Source organism: Macadamia integrifolia, chromosome 5 (assembly GCF_013358625.1).
Source record: "Macadamia integrifolia cultivar HAES 741 chromosome 5, SCU_Mint_v3, whole genome shotgun sequence".
In the NCBI taxonomy this organism is placed as follows: domain Eukaryota; kingdom Viridiplantae; phylum Streptophyta; class Magnoliopsida; order Proteales; family Proteaceae; genus Macadamia; species Macadamia integrifolia.
The window spans coordinates 37649093-37668885 of NC_056561.1; the positions used below are offsets into that span (position 1 = coordinate 37649093).

At 38.2% G+C, this 19793-nt stretch overlaps 3 protein-coding genes across 5 annotated transcripts in view; 2 read left to right on the plus strand and 1 right to left on the minus strand.

Moving 5' to 3' along the window:
- The window catches only part of LOC122078171 (thioredoxin-like 2, chloroplastic), a 5787-nt gene extending 1089 nt beyond the window's left edge, over positions 1 to 4698 (plus strand). Inside the window, exons 2-5 of one of the 3 annotated variants that reach the window (XM_042644045.1) lie at positions 277 to 459; positions 3227 to 3391; positions 3490 to 3597; positions 4357 to 4493. In XM_042644045.1, coding sequence (XP_042499979.1) covers positions 277 to 459; positions 3227 to 3391; positions 3490 to 3549 — 408 coding nt within the window. In that variant the 3' untranslated portion in view covers positions 3550 to 3597; positions 4357 to 4493. Of the gene's footprint in view, positions 1 to 276; positions 460 to 3226; positions 3392 to 3489; positions 3598 to 4336 lie in introns of all 3 variants that reach the window. The other 2 variants (XM_042644046.1, XM_042644044.1) reach the window with 2 other exon arrangements.
- A 2990-nt stretch (positions 4699 to 7688) lies between these two features.
- LOC122078148 (PRA1 family protein F3-like) lies at positions 7689 to 8823 on the plus strand. The gene has a single exon (XM_042644009.1). It carries the CDS (start codon positions 7829 to 7831, stop codon positions 8387 to 8389), a length of 561 nt encoding a protein of 186 aa, XP_042499943.1. The 5' UTR covers positions 7689 to 7828; the 3' UTR covers positions 8390 to 8823.
- Positions 8824 to 9458: 635 nt separating this feature from the next.
- On the minus strand, positions 9459 to 18202 carry LOC122078147 (plant intracellular Ras-group-related LRR protein 3-like). Its single transcript, XM_042644008.1, has 3 exons — positions 16731 to 18202; positions 10575 to 10741; positions 9459 to 10480 (listed from the first exon to the last, which is right to left on the minus strand). Exons 1-3 carry the CDS (start codon positions 17478 to 17480, stop codon positions 9853 to 9855), a joined length of 1545 nt encoding a protein of 514 aa, XP_042499942.1. The 5' UTR covers positions 17481 to 18202; the 3' UTR covers positions 9459 to 9852.
- Positions 18203 to 19793: the final 1591 nt, after the last annotated feature.

Sequence of the window (19793 nt, forward strand, 5' to 3'; positions counted from 1 at the left end):
CCCCCCCCCCCCCCCCCCCAAAATTTAGATTCAGTCTATATGGCTCACTTTATGTGCTCAATTGTTTCCTGCTTCTTCTTAATGAGATAATAAATTTCATGAGTTTTACACTCATCATGCTCTTTGGTGCCATACACAAATTAGCCATGGGTTTCTTGAGAAACATCTGAAATTTACATTTGTTGGTTCCATTGAAATACGGTGCAATGGCAGAATATGCACTATACTGTTATTTTATTGTTTCTAATTATGTCTATGCTGAATATTTCACTGCAGGTACATGCAACGATTGCTGAAACTGATCAGCCTAAATGGTGGGAAAAGAACGCAGGCCCAAATATGATTGATATTCATTCGACAGAAGAATTTTTAAGAGCTTTAGGTGAAGCTGGAGAAAAATTGGTTATTGTCGAATTTTATGGGACTTGGTGTGCCTCTTGCCGGGCATTGTTTCCCAAGGTTACATCACCTTTTTTTTTTCCTGATAGATATGATTACATCACATCTTGCCTTAATATTATCTTTCTGATGCCTGCATCTGCCCACCAATCTTGAAAGCAATAACTTCTTAGTTTCTTGACTGCGGAAACCTCTAAGTGCCAGCAAGTATAATATGGAAATGTATTGACAAATAGAACTTGAAACTTAGTGAGGAAGAGAGGGTGAGCACTGCATTATGTAGCTCTACATTTTTTTTTTTTTTTCTTACACATAAATAATTGAAATGACTGCTTTGCATTTAGTAAATAAACTTTCTGCGTCGTAGAAACATCTGCTGCAGTTTAGTGAATTAGATATTATACAATTACATACCATCTCTCTATGGCACACTCTAACTCAACATGATACTACATGACATATATATATATATATATAAGTTTATGATGTTGTCAGATAATAATCATAAAATCAACTGGAGACTAATAGCATATTATACTTTGAAAATCACAGATGTGGTATTCATAGAAAAGTGTTATGATTCTACATGCCCTTATATATTGAAATTTGGTGGTCAAACATTTCTAACACCAAATTGACCTCCACTTCAAGCATTCAACCCTTGGACTAAACTGTGCTGGCACCTGGCAAGTAGCTTATCTTGTTAGAATTCCTAGAGTGGGTGGGGAAATTCGTTATGTCATGGTATTTTAAAAGTCTTGTCCAACAGCTCCACTAGATTTTCGTTTCCTTCCAATTAACTCTGGGAAACATTTTTGTCACCTCAATTCTAGGACATGTGGCTCCTGCCCAACTGTTTAAAGTTTTGATAGTATTGGGTTGAAGTAAACAAGGGCTCCACATTGCCCCACCACTAATTGGTGGACCATTTTTTATGCAGTTGAGAATCTGGTGATATTACACATCTTTCAGATTTGCAAGAGAACAATCCCTTCGAGGATTAAGTATTTGTTCCCATGCACTAATTGAGTTCCAGGGGACTAGGTTTGAAATGTGAGAAATCTGTGTTTTATGCTTAATGTGAGATGGTTAGATGTTTGGTACTTCTTTTCTCTTTTTAGGGTTGAGCTAGGTACTGCCTGAAGAGTTTTGGAGTTATTAGTTCTTAGGCATCCACTCCATTGGGAATATATGGAAGATGGATACCCTTTTTGCAGTGTGTTGGATAATATTGGGTCTCTAATGAAATCCAATGTCTAGGAAAGGAAATAAGAAGAATAAGAGCTGAATTAACTGCAACAACAACCACCATAACCTTTTCCCAACTAAATGTGGTTGGCTACATGGATACAATAGAAGCAAATAGTAATAGAAGAAAAGGCAGTAGAAGGTAGTAAAGAAAAATGATGAGGTAAAACACAAAGTTAGAGCAGCATCTCCGGAACATTCCCCTAAAAGGGGATCTGATACACGGGTCTTTGTCCTCCAAACAGCTCTATCTGCAGTCATACTTGAGTTGATCCCAAGCTTTTGCATGTCTTTTCTTACCACTTCTCCTATAGTCAGTTTAGGTTTGCCCTTTCCTTTCTTAGCACCTTATATTTGAATCTGATCACTTCTTAGTGGTGCATCCATGGGTCTCCGTTGGATATGTCCATGCCACCTTAGACGGCTCTCGCGGAGCTTGTCCTGCATTGGTGCGACCCCCAAATTGGATCTCATACGAGCTGAATTAACTAGCTGACATAGTTGCTGCAAATCATATTTGGGTTTTTTTTTCTGGTGGGGTCTAATTGAGTGACTCTTTTGGTATTTATTTTTATGTCATAAGTAGGGTTGGCTAAGTATTATGAGTGGTTGCAAGTGTTGAGAGTTAGTATTAGCTTAAGTTGCATTTTGGGGCATATGTGTAATTAAGGGTTCTAGATTAAGGTATTATTGTAATTTCCAAATGGAGGAAGTTTATAGTCCCTTGCGAATATCCATTTGCTCGTAGGAAAAGTAACTGGTTACTACTAACACAAGTAACTATTTACTTGAACCATAAGTAACTTTACACTAAAAATATGTAATTTTAAATTTGGAAAGAGAATAGAATGATCAAAATTTTCTCTTCAGCCATTGAGCTACTGCCGCTTGGATTCAGACTTCTTGAAGGTGGATTCCTTGGTATATTATCTCTTCCTTTCTTTTCTCTTCTACTTGCTACTTTCTAGTTCTGTTACAGTAGTTCTTTAACCCCTGAAACAATTTCTTTTCCACCATTAAACTAAATTAAACATCCCCCCAAGCTGCCAAGCACTGCCACAAGGCCCACAATAGTCCCCTATCATTTCACGTCTTCATCAACCATAAAAAATAGTCCTAGTTTCACCCTACACTTTATTTTCCCTTTCTGTTTATACTTTCAATGACTACAATAGCGAGCTTCCTTTCTAGGGTTAGTTGGCTTTCAGCCCACTCCTTGAAGACAACCAACCTCCTTGTGGAACCTCATCAGTCTCTTTTGCTTAAGTGGGCCTTTGCTTGTAAAGAATTTTGGAATGTCAATCACTTTCTGTTGTACTTTTCCTTTTTCAGATTTCAAGCTAAGGTTTCATTGGCTTTGGTGGATCATATATTTTTTTATTTTTTTGTTCACTTCTTTTCCAGATGAGTGGCATTTTTAGACTCTATGAATGGTTGTTTGTTCTGCATCTCTTCTTAACAAATGACTATTATTATTCTGGGTTACATATTTTCCCTTCACTTATGATATTTCTGATATTATCTTCCAGTCTTACGGGTGATTTCTTGTCCTGACATTTAACTTTTAATTTCCTGTCAGCTCTGCAAGACTGCTGGAGAGCATCCTGAAATTTTATTCCTGAAAGTGAATTTTGATGAGAACAAGCCTATGTGTAAAAGCTTGAATGTGAAGGTGCTTCCTTATTTTCACTTCTATCGTGGAGCAGATGGGAAGTTGGAATCATTTTCGTGTTCACTTGCAAAGGTGGGTTTTATATGAACCCTTTATGATTGTGAATTGCCTCAGCACATCGTTAATTAGAATCTCCATTTAACATTTTGGCTGCTGACTACCATCCCCAGCCTCTCTATTTCATGCATTCAAATTATACATCCACATCTGTCTTAATGAGTTTGAAGTGAATAATATGGGAAGAATAAGCAAGAGAACGTTGGAGGTTGAGCTTGGAGGTATGCCTAGTAGAAGGCTCCACTATGACTTTCTTCTCTTTCCATTTTCCATGTCCTGGACTTAAATAACAAAAAATTTAAGATGTTTGACCATGTGAATTCACTGCTTATACATTTCAAATAATTCTGGATTAGAAATTCCTCATCCTTCCGTGAATAAACATGTTTCCACATCAACATACTTCTGTTGCAAGCTCTGTTTATATATATATATATATATATATAAAAAAAACTAGTGAGATCACTTCCAATATACGATAATACTGTGGCATCTTGCAAGATCATCAAAGCATGCACTTTTTTTTTTTTTTTGGTATGTGGATGTGCCAGACAATTCATGCAATTTATCATCCCTGAAACCAATTGTGCTACTAAAAACTTAGAAAGACCTGATATAGAAGCTAGAGGGCCACCTTGTTTTAGTTCTCTAACATATTCTAACAGCATGGATTTGCAAGTCTGAGTACAAGGGTTGCTAATGTTTGGAAGACTGCCAATACTCTTGCTTGATCCATGTTGTTAGAAGTGGGAACCTACAAGAGCACAAAATAAAAAATTTATCTGATATCCCACATTATGACATTACAAGTTGGGTGAAACGTACTTAAAAGTAGGTTGAAACACAAGAATTTCTGAGGTTGGGGTCGCTCTTACCTCAGTCTCCAAGCTTAATGCACATCTGTTGGCACACACTGCACATTCATGAATGTAAACCTGATTATGCTATTTCATTAACCAAACTATCAAAACAATCTGCAGTTTCAGAAAATAAAGGATGCCATCGCAACACATAACACGGATCGGTGTAGTATTGGTCCACCCGAAGGCATTGGAGATCTTAACCTTCCTGAAACTTTCACAGCTGCAAAGGAGAAGACTGTAGATTCAAGTTCAAGATAATTCTTGTTTGTTTTTTGAACCTTGTGCTCTAATGCTGGTGATTCATGGGCAAGTTCATAGTGGAGAATTTTTCGCTCCTAAATTGTATATGCTTATTATTCTGGGTAGTTCTTTCCAGCTTGCAATGTACTATATTAAATTCTTGGCTGAAAGAGAAATTCTATGGTCTGAATATTCATTCAATTTACTCTTTTTGTTCTAGTTGGTGTTAACACTGTTCTTTTCCTCCCTCTCCTTTTCTTCTTTAGCTAATGGAGAACTTCAAGTAGCTACTTCTTGGGTGGGAAATATGATACTTAAGCACTGAATACAACTGGAACTTCTGAGTAATGAGAACACCTTGCACTGATTGTTTACCATACATGCTAGCACAGCTACCAAACAACTAGTGAGATGTGGGGACAAATGCTTTAGGTGCAGTACTAACGAAAACAAGTGAGATGTGGATAGCCACTGCCTCCTTTCTGATTTATGACTTGTGGGTCTGACTGAATAACATACATTGAACTATGTATAGACCAAGTTGGATGATCTTTGCCATCTCATCCAATTCTGAATTGCAATACCCCTCCCTTCCCTCTTTTTTTTTATTTTTTTCTTTTTCCTGTATGTGTAATGTCATGATCCATTTGGATCATCTCAGATGATGGGCAGTGGGATCATGGGGTTTCCCAGAAGTGGGATGCAGCACAGGGTTGTTGTTGAATTATGAGCTTGGGGGTGGGGTTGTGTGGGTCCCTGCTCTTACTTGTGTACCAACTTCACTGATACTCATGGATAGCCTTAGATTTTCCTCAAGTAAATAAGATGTTTCCACTTTATGTAACTTTCTTCTGTTGCTATCTATCTTGGCAGCTTCTTAATGAATTCTATGTCTTGGAAAAAAAAAAAAAAAAACCATACCATATATTCTTTATGGGATTTTGTTTCCACTTTTATTATCTTATGAAATCATAATAATCTGTACAGGAAGCACAGAACTTTGCAATTTTTATTCAGAGAAACTTTGGCAAGTCTGTTATAGCCATCTTATCTTGAATTTGAAAGAGCTGAAAAGTGGGGAAGAAAAAACAAGGAACAAGAACAGAGGAAGGTGTGTGGAAATAGCAAATGCAATTTCATGGTTCTATTCTTGATTGGACTGAGGAGGAAGAGAGAACCAATCACCTATATTATTATTGGAAAGGAGGGACTCTTTTGGACACTCAAAGCAGGTTCGAGATTCTATAGCAAGGGAGAGATTATGACCATCGATTGACTACGTGAGGAAAAACTTTCTTCTTCATTTGCTTCCTTTTGTCTAATACTACTGCCACTCCAAGGGTCCTAAAGTGGTATGTCCTACAATGAGATCATCACATTGGAAAAAAGGAGAAAAGTCATCTGCTGAGTTGGTATTTTCTTGTTGGTTCCAGCAAGACATGTGGCCGTTCAAACTAAGGTTTTGGTTGTTGCCATGTCTTTTCAAGATTTTTATATTAATAGGAAAAAGAACACGCTTTGATCAATGTGAGGGCCAATGAAAGGGCACACATGGTGTCACTATATCGGCAGGGGTTGGGCTATAATAATGAGGAAAAAGAAGCATGTGTTGCACTTGTGCAAATTCCAATGTATCGCTCTTACATAATAAACAGTGGGACCACATGTACATGGATACTCTCACTCTTATTTCGACCATGTGGACCCCATTTGAATCCCATACTGATGATACAATTCTTTAGACATTATTAGTGTGGTGTGCAGATTCCTTCTTACATTACCTTCGTTGAAAACCACCCCCATTAATCTATAAGCTGATAAACATTAGAGTAGAGGGAGCTTTCATTGAAAAAAGAGATGAACAAAAACTTCTAATGCACTAGATAACCTGAGATATCTACAACCTTAGAGTTCTATCATGATAAACATTTGGATCTGGAGGAGAAATCATTCAAATCTAATTCCAATCTTTCCCAATTATGGATCAATTTTGATAAACCATCTGCTAGCTAGCTGGTTGGATTCCTTGACAATCTTGAATAATGGTGTCAATTTTCAGCTTAAACTACCCAGACCAATCAAAATTAACCAGTTCAATCCGGATTGAACCAAACCAAATCCTTATCATTCTGTCTTTGATGTGAGCTTTTGTGAAACCAACGAAAACGGATAGAAAACCAAACCAAACCTGATAAAAAAAATCATATTTATAAAAGTATTTTTGGTTTAAATATAGTTCAAAAAGTCTTTGATGTGACCTTTTATGAAACCAACGAAAACCGATAGAAAACCAAACCAAACCTGATAAAAAAAAAATCATATTTATAAAAGTATTTTTGGTTTAGATATAGTTCGAAAAATGAAATCAACCCCTACCAAAAAAAAAAAAAATGAAATCGAACTAGTAACAACCGATAAGAGCCCGTTAAGCCGATCTGATATGATATAAGACCAAATCAAACCAGACCAAAATCAAAACCAACCAAAACTAATCTTTGGCTGGTTTGGTTTTGAATTGACCCATTAACTATCTAAAACCAGTTCAACCCAATCAAAACCAAACCAAATAGGATTCGACTCCTCTCTAGAGCGGTGATCCCCAAGTCTTATCCATAGCTATCTAGGCGATCGCCACGTGTTCAAGCGATGATTCAACGATTATGGATACCTATTTCTCCATGCATCTGTCAATGTATCTTTCTCTACAGTGTGTTCAGAACCATTGAATCATTGCTTAGACATGTAATTCTATGAGTCAACCTAGGTGATCATAGGTAAGGAGATGAGCCGGATCCAACCAAACAGTTTTTTTTTTTTTTTTTTTGGGGTTGGTTACCCAAACAGACTGATTTGACACCCCTAATCTTGAACATGCAATAATAGGGGGGCCAATGAACTAATGTCCTATGTCCTATGTCCTATGTCCTATGGTGAATAAAGCACAAAGGAGTCCAAGCCTCGAAGGAGCTTTGTAGCTTTCTTTGTAATGAAGTTGTTGAAGCCTTCTCTCTCCTTCCACCTGGCTTTTGGACTTTGGACTTTGGACTTTGGACTAGTCTTTGTTATTCATCTCCAACCCAAGAGTCCAATCCAAGAATGGTCCGTGAGTCGTCATCATCATCGCCACCGTCCACAGTACATCATACATATGATACGCGTGTCCCACCATCACATCAAGCAACGACCTATAAAATAATCCATGGAGGTGAGCCATCGTTAGTTTCCCATCTGGATCTTCCCTTTTGGTCGCTTCCTCTCCAGAGAAGAAGAAAACCCCTTTCACTTCCCCTCTTCATAACTCCATACGAATCGAAATCGATATCGATATCGATATCGAAAAACCTCTTCCATGACAACGTACGGGACGATACCAACAGGGCCTTCGGGGGTAGAGTTCATCTCGACAGCCAAAGAGAGAATCAAATCAGGGCTAGGAACTCGACGACCATGGAGGGAGATGATCCATCGCTATGCCTTCGCCGTACCTCCCAACGTCAGCGAAGCCCTTGTTCGTGGCAGAACCAACGTCGCTTACTTCCGGATGAACTACACCATCATAGTCCTCTTGATCCTCTTCCTCAGCCTACTCTGGCACCCTATATCTCTGATAGTGTTTATCGCAATGATGGCTGCTTGGTTATTCCTATATTTCCTGCGTGATCAGCCTCTGGTTATAGCCGGAAGAACAATGGATGACCGTGTGGTGTTGATTGTGTTGGCGGTGGTCACGATTGTTGCCCTCTTGTTGACCCAGGCCACGCTCAACATTATCGTGTCTCTGTTGATAGGATTGGCGGTGGTGTTGGTTCATGCGTCCTTCAGGAAGACAGAAGATCTTTTCTTGGATGAAGAATCAATGGGTTCTGATGGGAATGGCCTCACACGTCCTCTCTCTGCATCTTCCTCTTAGTAGCTTACTCTCGCTTCGTCCTTCGGTTCTTCAGTCTTGGCCTCTCAGGAACACAAACGGTCTGTCAACCATTCTTCTTAGGTCACCTTTTCCTCTCTTATTTTTCAGTAGAAGACCACACCATACCAGAACAAGTAAAGTCATTAGAAAGGTTTTTTTTTTTTTTTTTTTTTTTTGGGTGGTGATGGTTCTTTTGTATGGTGTGATTGATTGATAGATAGATTGTCTGCTCTTTTTTGTATGATAATTGTAGTAAAGAACTGTTTTGTTCGTCTTCTTTGCTGGGAGAGGCTGGGGAATTGGTCAGCTGACCTAGGCTTCTGTATTGAAGGAGGGATTAGGTTTGATTGGGTTGTTGGAGATTTGGTTTGGTAACATTCGAGATCAGATGTTTGACCAATTAATAGCAAAAATATAACTTTTCTGTGGATTTATTATTAATTTTTTAGTTCCTGTTTGGTTTTGATTAAAAGCCCTCAATCTGAAATTGTGACAATTTGGTTTAAATTTCTACAATCATCCATCCAATAAGGGTATATTATTCTCTTTTTCATGTGAGAAATGCATTGGGCAAATGAATGAAATATAAATAAGAGTGGCACTATTTGCAATTCACACCAAAGTTATGGAGAGTCATGAGAAGCCAATGCCAGTATGGAATGAGAATAAACCTGGAGATGTGGTAAGAGACCTCTCAGTATACACTTATTTGCACATCTATTGGCCAATTATTCAAATTTGAGATTTCTGCAAATGTTTCTTGTTTCATGTTTGAATAGATAAGATACCTCAAAAGAATTGCAGTGATGTAGGAAGAATCTGGCAAATACAACAAATACATGGTAGATGGAATCAAGTCTCAATCTGATAGTTCTAAACTCCATATAACATAGCACCCTATGCATAACTATTTCAAGTCCTTTACTTTAAGAAGACAAGAGGTGGTGTTTCAAGCTTAATCTAGCAATTTTTTTGAGAGGACTGATAATCACTCTACTCCAACCAAAAACCAAAAGATGCTTGAAGTTGCTCAGGATTTCAGATGTATACAAGATCTGCCATGTGAAAATAATTAAAAAACAAATCAATTTTTATTTATATACAATGACTCGATCTTTTCCTTTTTCTAAGTTTTAGTGACTCAAATAAACCCATTACAGCTAGATACAAATTATGATCTTACTATCAAAAGTGACATTCATTAGTGAACAAAAGTTTGTTTTCCTGTTTCTTTAGAAATAGTTTTAATACTCTTAAAAACCTTCTGCCCAGCAAAAAATTTATGAACATTTCCAAGATGCTTGAAACTTGAAACCAAAAGCAGAACTTGTTAGAAGTGCTTGCTCAAGCGGTGCCAGTAGATAGGCAATGAGCAAGTTGTCTACATGAACCAAGACATCTCATTGTGAACCTGTACATGCCGTGGAAAATACACGGAGACATCAGTCAAGAGGATCATGAAATCACAACTGCTGGTCCAGATATGGGTCTCTTGGTGATCTTGAACCAGCCACAAAATATCCAGTAACAAAATTATTCAACCATGCGGTGCTCCGAGTCAACCACCCAGTCTGTCCTTGCTTGTTTGCCTCTTGTGCACTCTTCTGTTCTTCCTCTAATAGGATGTCAAGCCACCTTTTAGCCATAAACTCCTTTACAGCTTCAACTCCTTTATTCACTATTTCCATTGGTGGAATGACCAGTGGGTTCCCAGCCAAGTTGAGCTTAGTTAACTTGTCCAACCGACCAAAGGTATCAGGAAGAGCATGGATTTGATTGTTGCTGAGATCTAGTTCCTTGAGATTTATAAGATCACCAAATGTCTCAGGAAGCGCTGTCAAGTCACTGAAATTATTGCTCAGATTCAGGATCTCAAGACTTGTCAATTTCCCGATTGCTTGTGGCAGACCTCGGAGCTCATTGAAATGGACATCAAGTTGGCGCAAAGACTTCATGTCACAAATGGAACTTGGAAGAGAACGGAGCTTATTGAGATGGACTGAGAGCCTCCGCAGATTCACTAGTCCATAACCAATTTTTGTGGGCAAGTATGTCAGAGAATTGAAGCTCGCATCCAGCTCCACCAATGATCTGCAACATAATACTCCATAAATAACAGTGACCACAAGTTGCTGATGAAAATGTTTGGAGCGAGTAAAAGAAGAACTAGAAAGTGATGGCTTACCTGCAATGGGAGATGCTATCAGGTAGAGATGGAAGCTTATTTGTTGACACATCAAGGATCTTCAGGTTAATCAACAATCCAATGGAATCTGGCAGTGATACCAAAAGATTGTTTGAAAGATTTAGCTCCTCAAGATTTTCTAGTCCACCTATTGAATCGGGAATGACCTGTTTCCTCAGATAAATAACCCATATAATCAGGAAAAAGCATCTGAACTCCGGAATCCCAGACTGACAATGAATCCATTCATGTACACCTCCAGAATTTTTGCATTTTCCTTTGGAAAAATACTATGGAATAATGAACAGATAACTAGAATATATGAGTTACAAAAATTTCACCTGTATGCAAGTTAAGATAGACACCTGGAAAAGCATTTATAAAGATTAATCTGGAACCAGGGAAAATCCAGTGGGACATTGTATCAACAGGATCGCAGGAAATGAGAACTTGAACCAGAGCTAAAGAAATAACTTGATCAAAACACTTTTGATGGGCCTGAAATTGTAATCGAAGGGTCACTCTAACATGAAGAGAAGGCCTGTAAAGTCTGATCCATTCTGACAGTTGGAACTTAAGATGGAACAATCATAAACCCAAGAACTGCAGCATTATGTAAAACTATAGGACTACGAAACAGAGTTCAATTAGGGATTCAATCTAGTAAAGCAGTAAACAGATATCAGAATTAGCAAAGTAAAATCAGAATTAAAAACTAACAGACCTTTACTTGAACTGGGATACCAGAATTTGAGTATAAGTCTAGGGTTTTGAAACAGACTGAGATCGAATCTGAAAGTTCTAGTAGAACAACAGAGCCACAGGAATAGAATTCAGAATTCTGATCTAATTTTGCTTGAATAATACAGAAGAAGTAGAAAGAAAATAAAAGAACATATATGATAATAGGATAATGGGGCAGGAATCCACCAAACCTATGGTTTTAGAATCCACCAAAAAACAATGAAGAGAATCCACTCTTCCACTAAGAAAAGTTTTCACTTGGAATCCACAGGGCCAAAATCTAGAAAACTGAAAATTATCTTTCTTTCATAAATTCATGTGCCTGAATGGCTATCAAAATTTTACTCCTAACATGACTAAAAATAACTTAAACGAACAACTTCTGATCAAGCATCATCCAAGAAATCAAGGTCAATCTGGAACCATTAAAATGTGATAATAAATAACAATATATCATCTCAAGGGCTGAAGAACTATTAGCAATTTTACAATTTATCTACAAAGCAAAGTGTAGTTCTAATGTTTCAATAACAAAGTATCTCCTCCACCCACTCCTCTTTTCTTATTTTTTCAAACTAAAGACCCGACTTATCAACTCAAAGGCTTAGAGGACTATGGGCAATTTTAAAACTTGACACCTACAAAACGGAGAGAGGCTGTAATGTCTTAATAAGATAGTATTGCTTTTTCTTAGAGGAGAGAGAGCATCCAGTGCCTCTCTCTCTCCTTCTCCTATGACAAAACCTGGTCTTAACAACTAGGTTCTGTGAAAAAGAGAAAGGAAAGAAGTAGAAACCAATCACAATAAGAGAAATGGGAGAGGCTCATAGAGCAACAATAGGATTTAGGATGATCCTATCGTAGCCTAGGTCCACTGCTTATATCAAACTGAAGTTAAATTATAACCAAAGTAAATAACAAAGACCAACAATGATTTAACTAGACTAAACATAAACCAACTCTTAACTCTAAGAAAACACAGCTCTCAGGACTCAACAAGGAAGACACTGCCCCTCACGGTACACTTTTTTAACACCCCCCCCCCAACCTAGAGCATATATATCCAAGGCTCCAGCTTGGAGCAACATTGATGGATATAACCAACAGAACCAAACTTGATAGATATATCAGTTGTAGACGCCTGTGACTAGCAGCAACAACTTCCAACCACAATACTATCATAAACATATCAGCCATCAGCATAGCAGTGGAAAAAAAATCTTCGTGTCGAATAAATCCAAACAACGAGAAAAAATAAGCGGTAGAGAACACCAACTGCAAGCCAAAAATATCGTAACAGCAACAACATCATAAGCCCTTCTCAAGGAAGGTAAGTATTAATCTTCACACACACACACACACAAACAAAAGAAGAAGAAGAAGAAGAAGAATATAAAACTACTGGATAGGTTGCTGCGAACCACGGATCAAAGAGCGGCATAAGTTGCGCATAAGTTGCTGCGAACCACAGATAAAAGAGCAACATAGGTTGATGTGAACCACAAACAAAAGAGAAAGCATAGGTTGCTGCGAACCACAAACAATAGAGAGGCATAGGTTGCTTCGAACGACAAACAAAAGAGCAATCTAACCATGGAAAAAAGTATAGTATAGCTTGTTACAAACCGTAAATAATAGCATAAGGTTGCTAGGAACCACAGTAACAATATAAGATTGCTACAAACTAGGTTGCTGCTAACCCTAGTTTTTTTTGTTTTTCCATCTAGGATTTCATAGCCCCTCTTTGTTCTTCATGGCTCTAATATCATGTGACAAAAACTGCTCTTAACAACCAGGACCTACAAAGTAGAAGAGGAGAAGGAAAGAAGTAGAAAACCAGAGAGAGAGAGAGAGAGAGAATCCTAGAGCAGTGATAGGATTCAGGCTGATCCTATCGTGTCCTAGGTCCACTACTTATACTAAACTAAGAATCATACTTAAGCGTTAAATTATAATCAAAGTAAATAAAAAAACGAATTAGACTAAACGTAAACCAACTCTAACTAAGACAACACAACTCTCAAGACTTAACAAGGAAGACACTCTCCCTCACTATACACTTTGGCATCTCCTCCTGACATTCTCTCTCCTTTCCTATTGAAGAACTGTGTCCCATGCTCCCTATTGGCTGGCTCCCCCACCTGTCGGTTCAGAGAACCCATATATATATATATATATATACACCACTTCATGGCCCCATCAAGATAATCTTTTCCCCTGAACGGTCCACAAAAAGATTTGCACATGGATTATAAACCCCAATTTATAGGCATGCATCTCTATGTATGTCCATACATGTCTATAGTACTCCAACCACCACTATGCACTCATAGTTCTAATTTTCAATGCTTTATTTTTCCACTTGGCACACTCCAATTAGATTGAAACATAATGTATGAGCAGGGGACCTAGGGTCTACCTACTAACCTACATGTTCACAAAATTTGGGGCCCATCCAAGCTTCCACGTGACAGATTTTTGGGCTAACCAGATATAATTTGCCCACAGATATATTCTCCATATAGACAAAAGTTTTTCTAGTATGGCAAGACGAGAGGATCTTTAGAATGACACCTTGTTTTGCCACATTAAAGGGTGATATGGCTATGTTCTCCGTCATATGTCAAATTTCAGACTTAGATTAACCATATAACTTCCCATGTTTTGGCATATTCCCTTGTATTTTCAGCTGCTCATTTCTTTTCAGAAAAGTTTAATTTTTTTACTGGATTTTGAAAACCACATTTTCCCACTTGTCAACTCTGTTTTGACTGAAACTTTACATGTAAGCAAGGGACCTTCAGGTCCACCTGTGCACTAAATTTATGCTCAATGCAACATGCAATGGCAGATAATTGTGCCAGTCTATAAAAACTCTCTAGAGTTGGTTGACTCGAAAAATTGTCATAGATAATTTTACATAAACAAGGAAAATAAGGGGAAAGCTAAATAATGAATTCTTGTAAAAACAAAGAGCTCCTTGTCCACTAAAGGTTTTAGAAGCCTTAAAAGGACTTCCATAAAATACACAAACCTACTCTAAATTCCCTTAACATGCAAAAGCATAACCATTCTTCTCCACGAGCTACCAATGCCATGAACTATACTATGCAGGTACAAATGTGCATGATGGGTGCAGGTTGATGCCAAGGCATTAGATCTCTCAGCATTAAGTCTTAACAAACAGGAAGTCGAGCTACAATGTACACACCAACCGGTTATGGTACAAGGACATATCCTACATTACAATTATAAACAATTTCAAAGTAAAAAGGAATTTAGTGAAAGGCATATATTTTTATCACCAAAAATGACAAAATGACAGCATTTAAAGCAGGAAAAAGCATGTAATTCTGGACTTCATGGCATTCAGAAATCCCAAGAGTAATTCTGTCATAGAAGCCTAATTTAACTGGTTTAAAGTTATGATGTAGTAAGACAAACAGCCCACAGCTTGTATTGGGTGGATGGCTAAATAATGGCTTGTATCCAATCCCAAAATTTCAAATAAAAAATAGTGCATTTATGGAGGAACACACACATACTATTAGGAACCCTTTGGCGAGGGGTGGGGGATATTCTACCCCTATGCCTTGGTTGGAATTCTATAAAATGATTTCAAAGATAACCATGCTCAGAGTCTTCAAACCAACAGTTAATGATCAAACAAATTAATGAAATAAAAGATCAGCCTACAAATAATGCAATCAACTCAATCCATCAAAGCCTTACCATGACTACATGGGGTAGGGTACACGGATTCCCATGGCACAATTCCACTTATTATGCTATATTTCTCATTAATAGGAAACTGTAATGTCCTATCTTATTACGTTTCACCCTTTTTCTGGCCTTGTCATTTTTTAAACATTCATGTTGCAGCAAACCACTCTTCAATGCTCAAAGGCACATGCATCCATCATCATAGTTATCCGAGAAATTAACAAGCATATACGCTTGTGGGACAATAGGAAAAACTCAGAAAAGGTTAATTTTCAAAAAATTTACTTGAACCCACTGTTAAGAGTTGAAGATTGAAATGAAAAAGATGAATTGCCTCAATCTAACAAAACCATATCCCACACAAATCCTCTTTCAGCCTTCCACACTAGCTTGGAACATATCTCCTGTTAAATTCCAAGGCATCAAATATATCACTCCAACGGTCCAATCATGATTCACATCCACTGTGGCCTCCCCTTCTCCTTTTAGAGCCCTCATCTTGCACCATAATTGTCCTCAGTGGTTCACTCATTGTTCTTTGTTGCAATCTAGAAGGCTGCTTTGGACTACTTTGAAGCCAGCTAGTTGAGTAGTCCAAGAAATTGGCAAGCACCTGCTTGCAAGGATTATCTTACAAAGAGGAATAGAGGATAGTTGCCAAGGAATTTAAATCATTACAAGCTCATCAGAGTAATTTATAGTAATGTAAATTGTACTTAAAACAGGAGGTATCTTGTAAGAATTGTAGAAATTAAATAAATAACTTGAATATTTTTCAATTCAAAAGAGAAAAAATGAACATTCTGTCAATTAAGGAAAGGTCAATCACATTCTCTCTATGCACGATAACAATTACAAAAGCACCTAATGCTTGATTTGAGTTTTGAAAACTTAACTCAAATCATCTAAAACCAAAAAGAATGCACAAATATTGAGGTGCTTCAGTAATTAATAGCTCTTAGTACTTATTTTAATTTCACAATAACGAAATAACATACATGTAGGAAAAATATGAGAAGGTAATGTTAACAGATGGCCTCAGAATAATATAAATATAGGGAAAAGCTGGAAAAGAAATAGCAACAATGACCAACTCATTAGTTCCAGAAAATAGAAACGTGTAGAAAGAAAGATGAAACTCTGGCTCATGGATATCCCTAATACCAACTTGGGAACGAATTTCTTCCATGGTTTATTTCAGTGATTCAATCAACTATATATTCACCTCAAATACAAGTTTACGCTGCTCTACTCAAGTAAAGCCCTAACGGTCCCAAACACATTGGTTGGCCATCACTCACTAATAAAAATATGTAATCAGTTTCCTTTGCATTGTTCTAATACCCATTTTGAGAAATAATTTATGGAGGTGAGCAAAAACAATTTTATCTTCTCTTAACAAATTGCTATGAAATAGAAAGATAAGCAGATCAGGACAATTCTGAAGATCATGGGATTGAAACTTTCAGCAGCCTTTCATAAGGAATCTCGAGTAAATAATAATAATAATCAATTGTCGGATGCAACTTGCATAAGGAAACTAATCAGGTTTTCATCCAAACGGCACGCAAGGGTACAGGAAGCCAGACATTACGCTATTCATTTAAGCCTAATTGATCCATCGTCCCTATAAGCTACCGTTCAGAGATGGTTCAGTATTGATGCAGAGAGAGAGAGAGAGAATCTAACCTCAAGTTGATTGCTAGAAAGGTTGAGAGAGACCAAGCCACGAATTTTCCCGAACTCCTCAGGGAGAAACCTCAATTGACGCCCCTTAAGCTCAATCCTGTCGAATTCCTTTGCTGACGCCTCTTGCAAGATGCCAACAACATCCTCATTCACCTCTTCGTCGACAGCCGATGAGACATCATCCTCACCCTGAGGGGCTTCCTCCTCCGGTTCGGAAGTGGCAGAGCGATATATATTGACAAGCTTATCCTCCGCATCACTCAAGAGCTTCTCGTAGGCCTCGTGCATCTCATCCAACTGCACCACCGCCTTGTAGATGCCCTTCACCTTCTCGGCTGCCTTTCGGGCTTGGTTTTCCTTCTGTTCCAGCTGATCCCTCCAGTCCGCCCGATCCACACCCTCAGGGCAAGGCGCCAAGACAATCTCCTCAAGCTGCTTGGAGAGATTGGAATCGATTTCGGAGATCTTGGCCTTGGCGAGATCGACGGCCTCATGGTCGGGGCGTTCACCCAGGGACTGGAGGACCGATCGGGTCTGGGCAACGTCGGTGACCGCCTTGGTCATAGCAGCCAGGAGCTCTGGGTCTTTCAGACGGGGCATCTGCTCCATCAACAGCGGCGGTGGTTGCTCGATATCAACATGCGCAGAGCCGGAACCGGTGCCGTTGCCTGATAAGGGAGTCGAGCGGCCAGGGGTGATCCGGGACATGACATAGGAGAGGATTGGAAAGCTCGTCGGCGATGGATCCATGGCTGCTTTCAAACTCTCGGGTACTGGATACTGAGATTGATGGGTTTTTTGCGGACAATAATGGAATGTTAAGAAGATTTATAGAAAAGAAGTAAGCGTAGAACGAGCAACGATTTGATCCGAAAAGGAGAAGACGACGATATTAAAATGGAGATAAAACAACAGGGTTTGGGCCCATATGGCCATGGTGTAGCGATCTCTAGAATTTGTACTCTATATACAGTGAAATAGATGATGTCAGCAGCTTTCCATTGTCTTCGTTTTTTTTTGGTAAAATTTCCATTGTCTTCATCGGATAGTATTCCAGAGCAGAATATGAAGTGTTCTTAAATGATAAAAAACGTAAGGGGAAGGAGTGGAAGTGGAACCACCTGCAACTGCGACGCTTTTAGTTTTGCTTTCGCCGTGGAAAGAAAGATTTTGAAAATAAGACGACGAGAACGCCCACGGAAAGATAGAGAGGAATGGAAGACGATTGGTCCGTCGCCAACTGTTCCTGAATCAAACTACTGGTGTGTCTCGGTTGAGGGTCTGGGGCATAGGATGCGGTTTAGGATAAGGTTGGTGAGTGATGAGTAATGACTGGTGGCTGACTAAGGTGATGGCTGACGTCTGACGAGGAGGGGATTTTCCAGCTTCTGATGACCTAATGTCCTAATCTGATAGTGGCAATTCAGCGTAATTACCGACGTTACTCATCTTTAGATGATAACTTTTTACCCCTTTTCACATCTGGGTCCACTGCAGTGCTTAATGGATTTCCTGCATGGAGGTTACAAACCTAATTCCCACACAACTCTGTACTCTCCCATCCATTCTCGTCTCTTCGTCTGCCCCATCGTCATTACAAAGTTCTCCGCTTTATATATTTTCTTTGATGATGGATTTGTTAATATATGATGTCATGTATTTCATCACAGTTTGATTTAAAGAGTACTGATGTAAATATCTCCACAAAATAGAACGATTGTCCGAAGACCCCTACACAGTGAGGGTGTTAGGACAACCCGCTCGATTATTTTATTTGATGACAGTTTTGCATTTTTCGGATTAAGGTTTTTCACTCTATATTTATAGTGAAGTTCATTTTTTTCTTAATGCAAGCAAAATAATAAGAAATGTGAGGACGAGCTCTGTAATCTTAAGAATGTAGATAATCTTGTCAAACCTCATAAATTTATGTGTATTATTCTTTTTTTTTTTTTACTTCTACATCACTTTTTAAGGTTGCATATTTACGAGTTGTGGTTTTAATAATCGAAAATAAAATTTATAAATTAATGGTGACCAATCTCGATTTTGATCTGGTATTGACTATTGAGATCGGTCTGAGTCTATATCGATGTGATACGGTGGATCCAGTAGATAAAACCATGCTCTCTCCTCTCCCACCGAATCCCGCTCTTCTCAAACTCGTTTCTTTCAACTGTTTCCCTCCTTGTCCCTTGCGTGTCAAATGACCTAAGCATACAAAAACAGTTTGTAAGACTACAACGTTAGAGCTTTCCAGCAAGATCTATAATCCTCCAAATCATCTCCTTTCTTCCACCGTCTTCAATGTCTCATCAGTCATCTCTATAGATGTCCGAATTTTTTAATAATTTTAAAAATTAAATATTTAAAATATTATTTTATTTTATAGAAGAGAGATGATTTTTTGGAACATCTTTTGATAATACTCGTTTAATGTGTCTCTTCCTCTGGACGTTGGTTTAGCCCATTGGATGGACAGTTTTGAGGAAGACAATCCCTATTTCTCTCCATTTTTGTTTCCTATATTATGGTTTAATTTTGTTTGTTTTAATTATTGGACTTGGTTTTCACACTTCCTATTAATTAAAGGTTATGTACAATATCACTTTGACTGCAGAAATTGTTTTATCTTTCTAGTAAAACGTCAAGAAACACTATTGTACAAAAAAATTTGCTGACATTTCAGACCTTAAGTAGAGTATCTATTAGTACAACTCAACCTCAAATTCTATGCAATATCAACAATAGACTCTCCTTCACTTATTAGATTAAAGGATTTATGCAAGTTCAATTATCAAATCAGATAAGTATTATATCCTCAATTTTCTATAAATAACAAAAGATAATTAGAGATTGTGCCAAAATTGTCCTTCTAATGTTGAATGGTGGGGCGAGGGACTGTGAAAAGGGTAGGGGCAGGTTTGTAAGGAACATGGTGGGGGGATAGGGGGTAAAGAGGAATGAAGGTGGATCACGATTGCAGGGAGGTCGCGAGAGTGACGACTAACAATTTAGAGATTTTAGGTTATGTTTGGCAGCCCAGGAAATAAAAAATTTATA

Excerpts from the sequence above, each read along its gene's own strand:
- LOC122078148 (XM_042644009.1), top strand. The coding sequence starts at position 7,829 with ATGACAACGTACGGGACGATACCAACAGGGCCTTCGGGGGTAGAGTTC.
- LOC122078147 (XM_042644008.1), bottom strand. The coding sequence starts at position 17,480 with ATGGATCCATCGCCGACGAGCTTTCCAATCCTCTCCTATGTCATGTCC. Across the intron at positions 10,742-16,730 it reads TTTCTAGCAATCAACTTGAG|GTCATTCCCGATTCAATAGG; the intron begins GTTAGATTCTCT and ends CTGAGGAAACAG. Across the intron at positions 10,481-10,574 it reads GATAGCATCTCCCATTGCAG|ATCATTGGTGGAGCTGGATG; the intron begins GTAAGCCATCAC and ends ATTATGTTGCAG.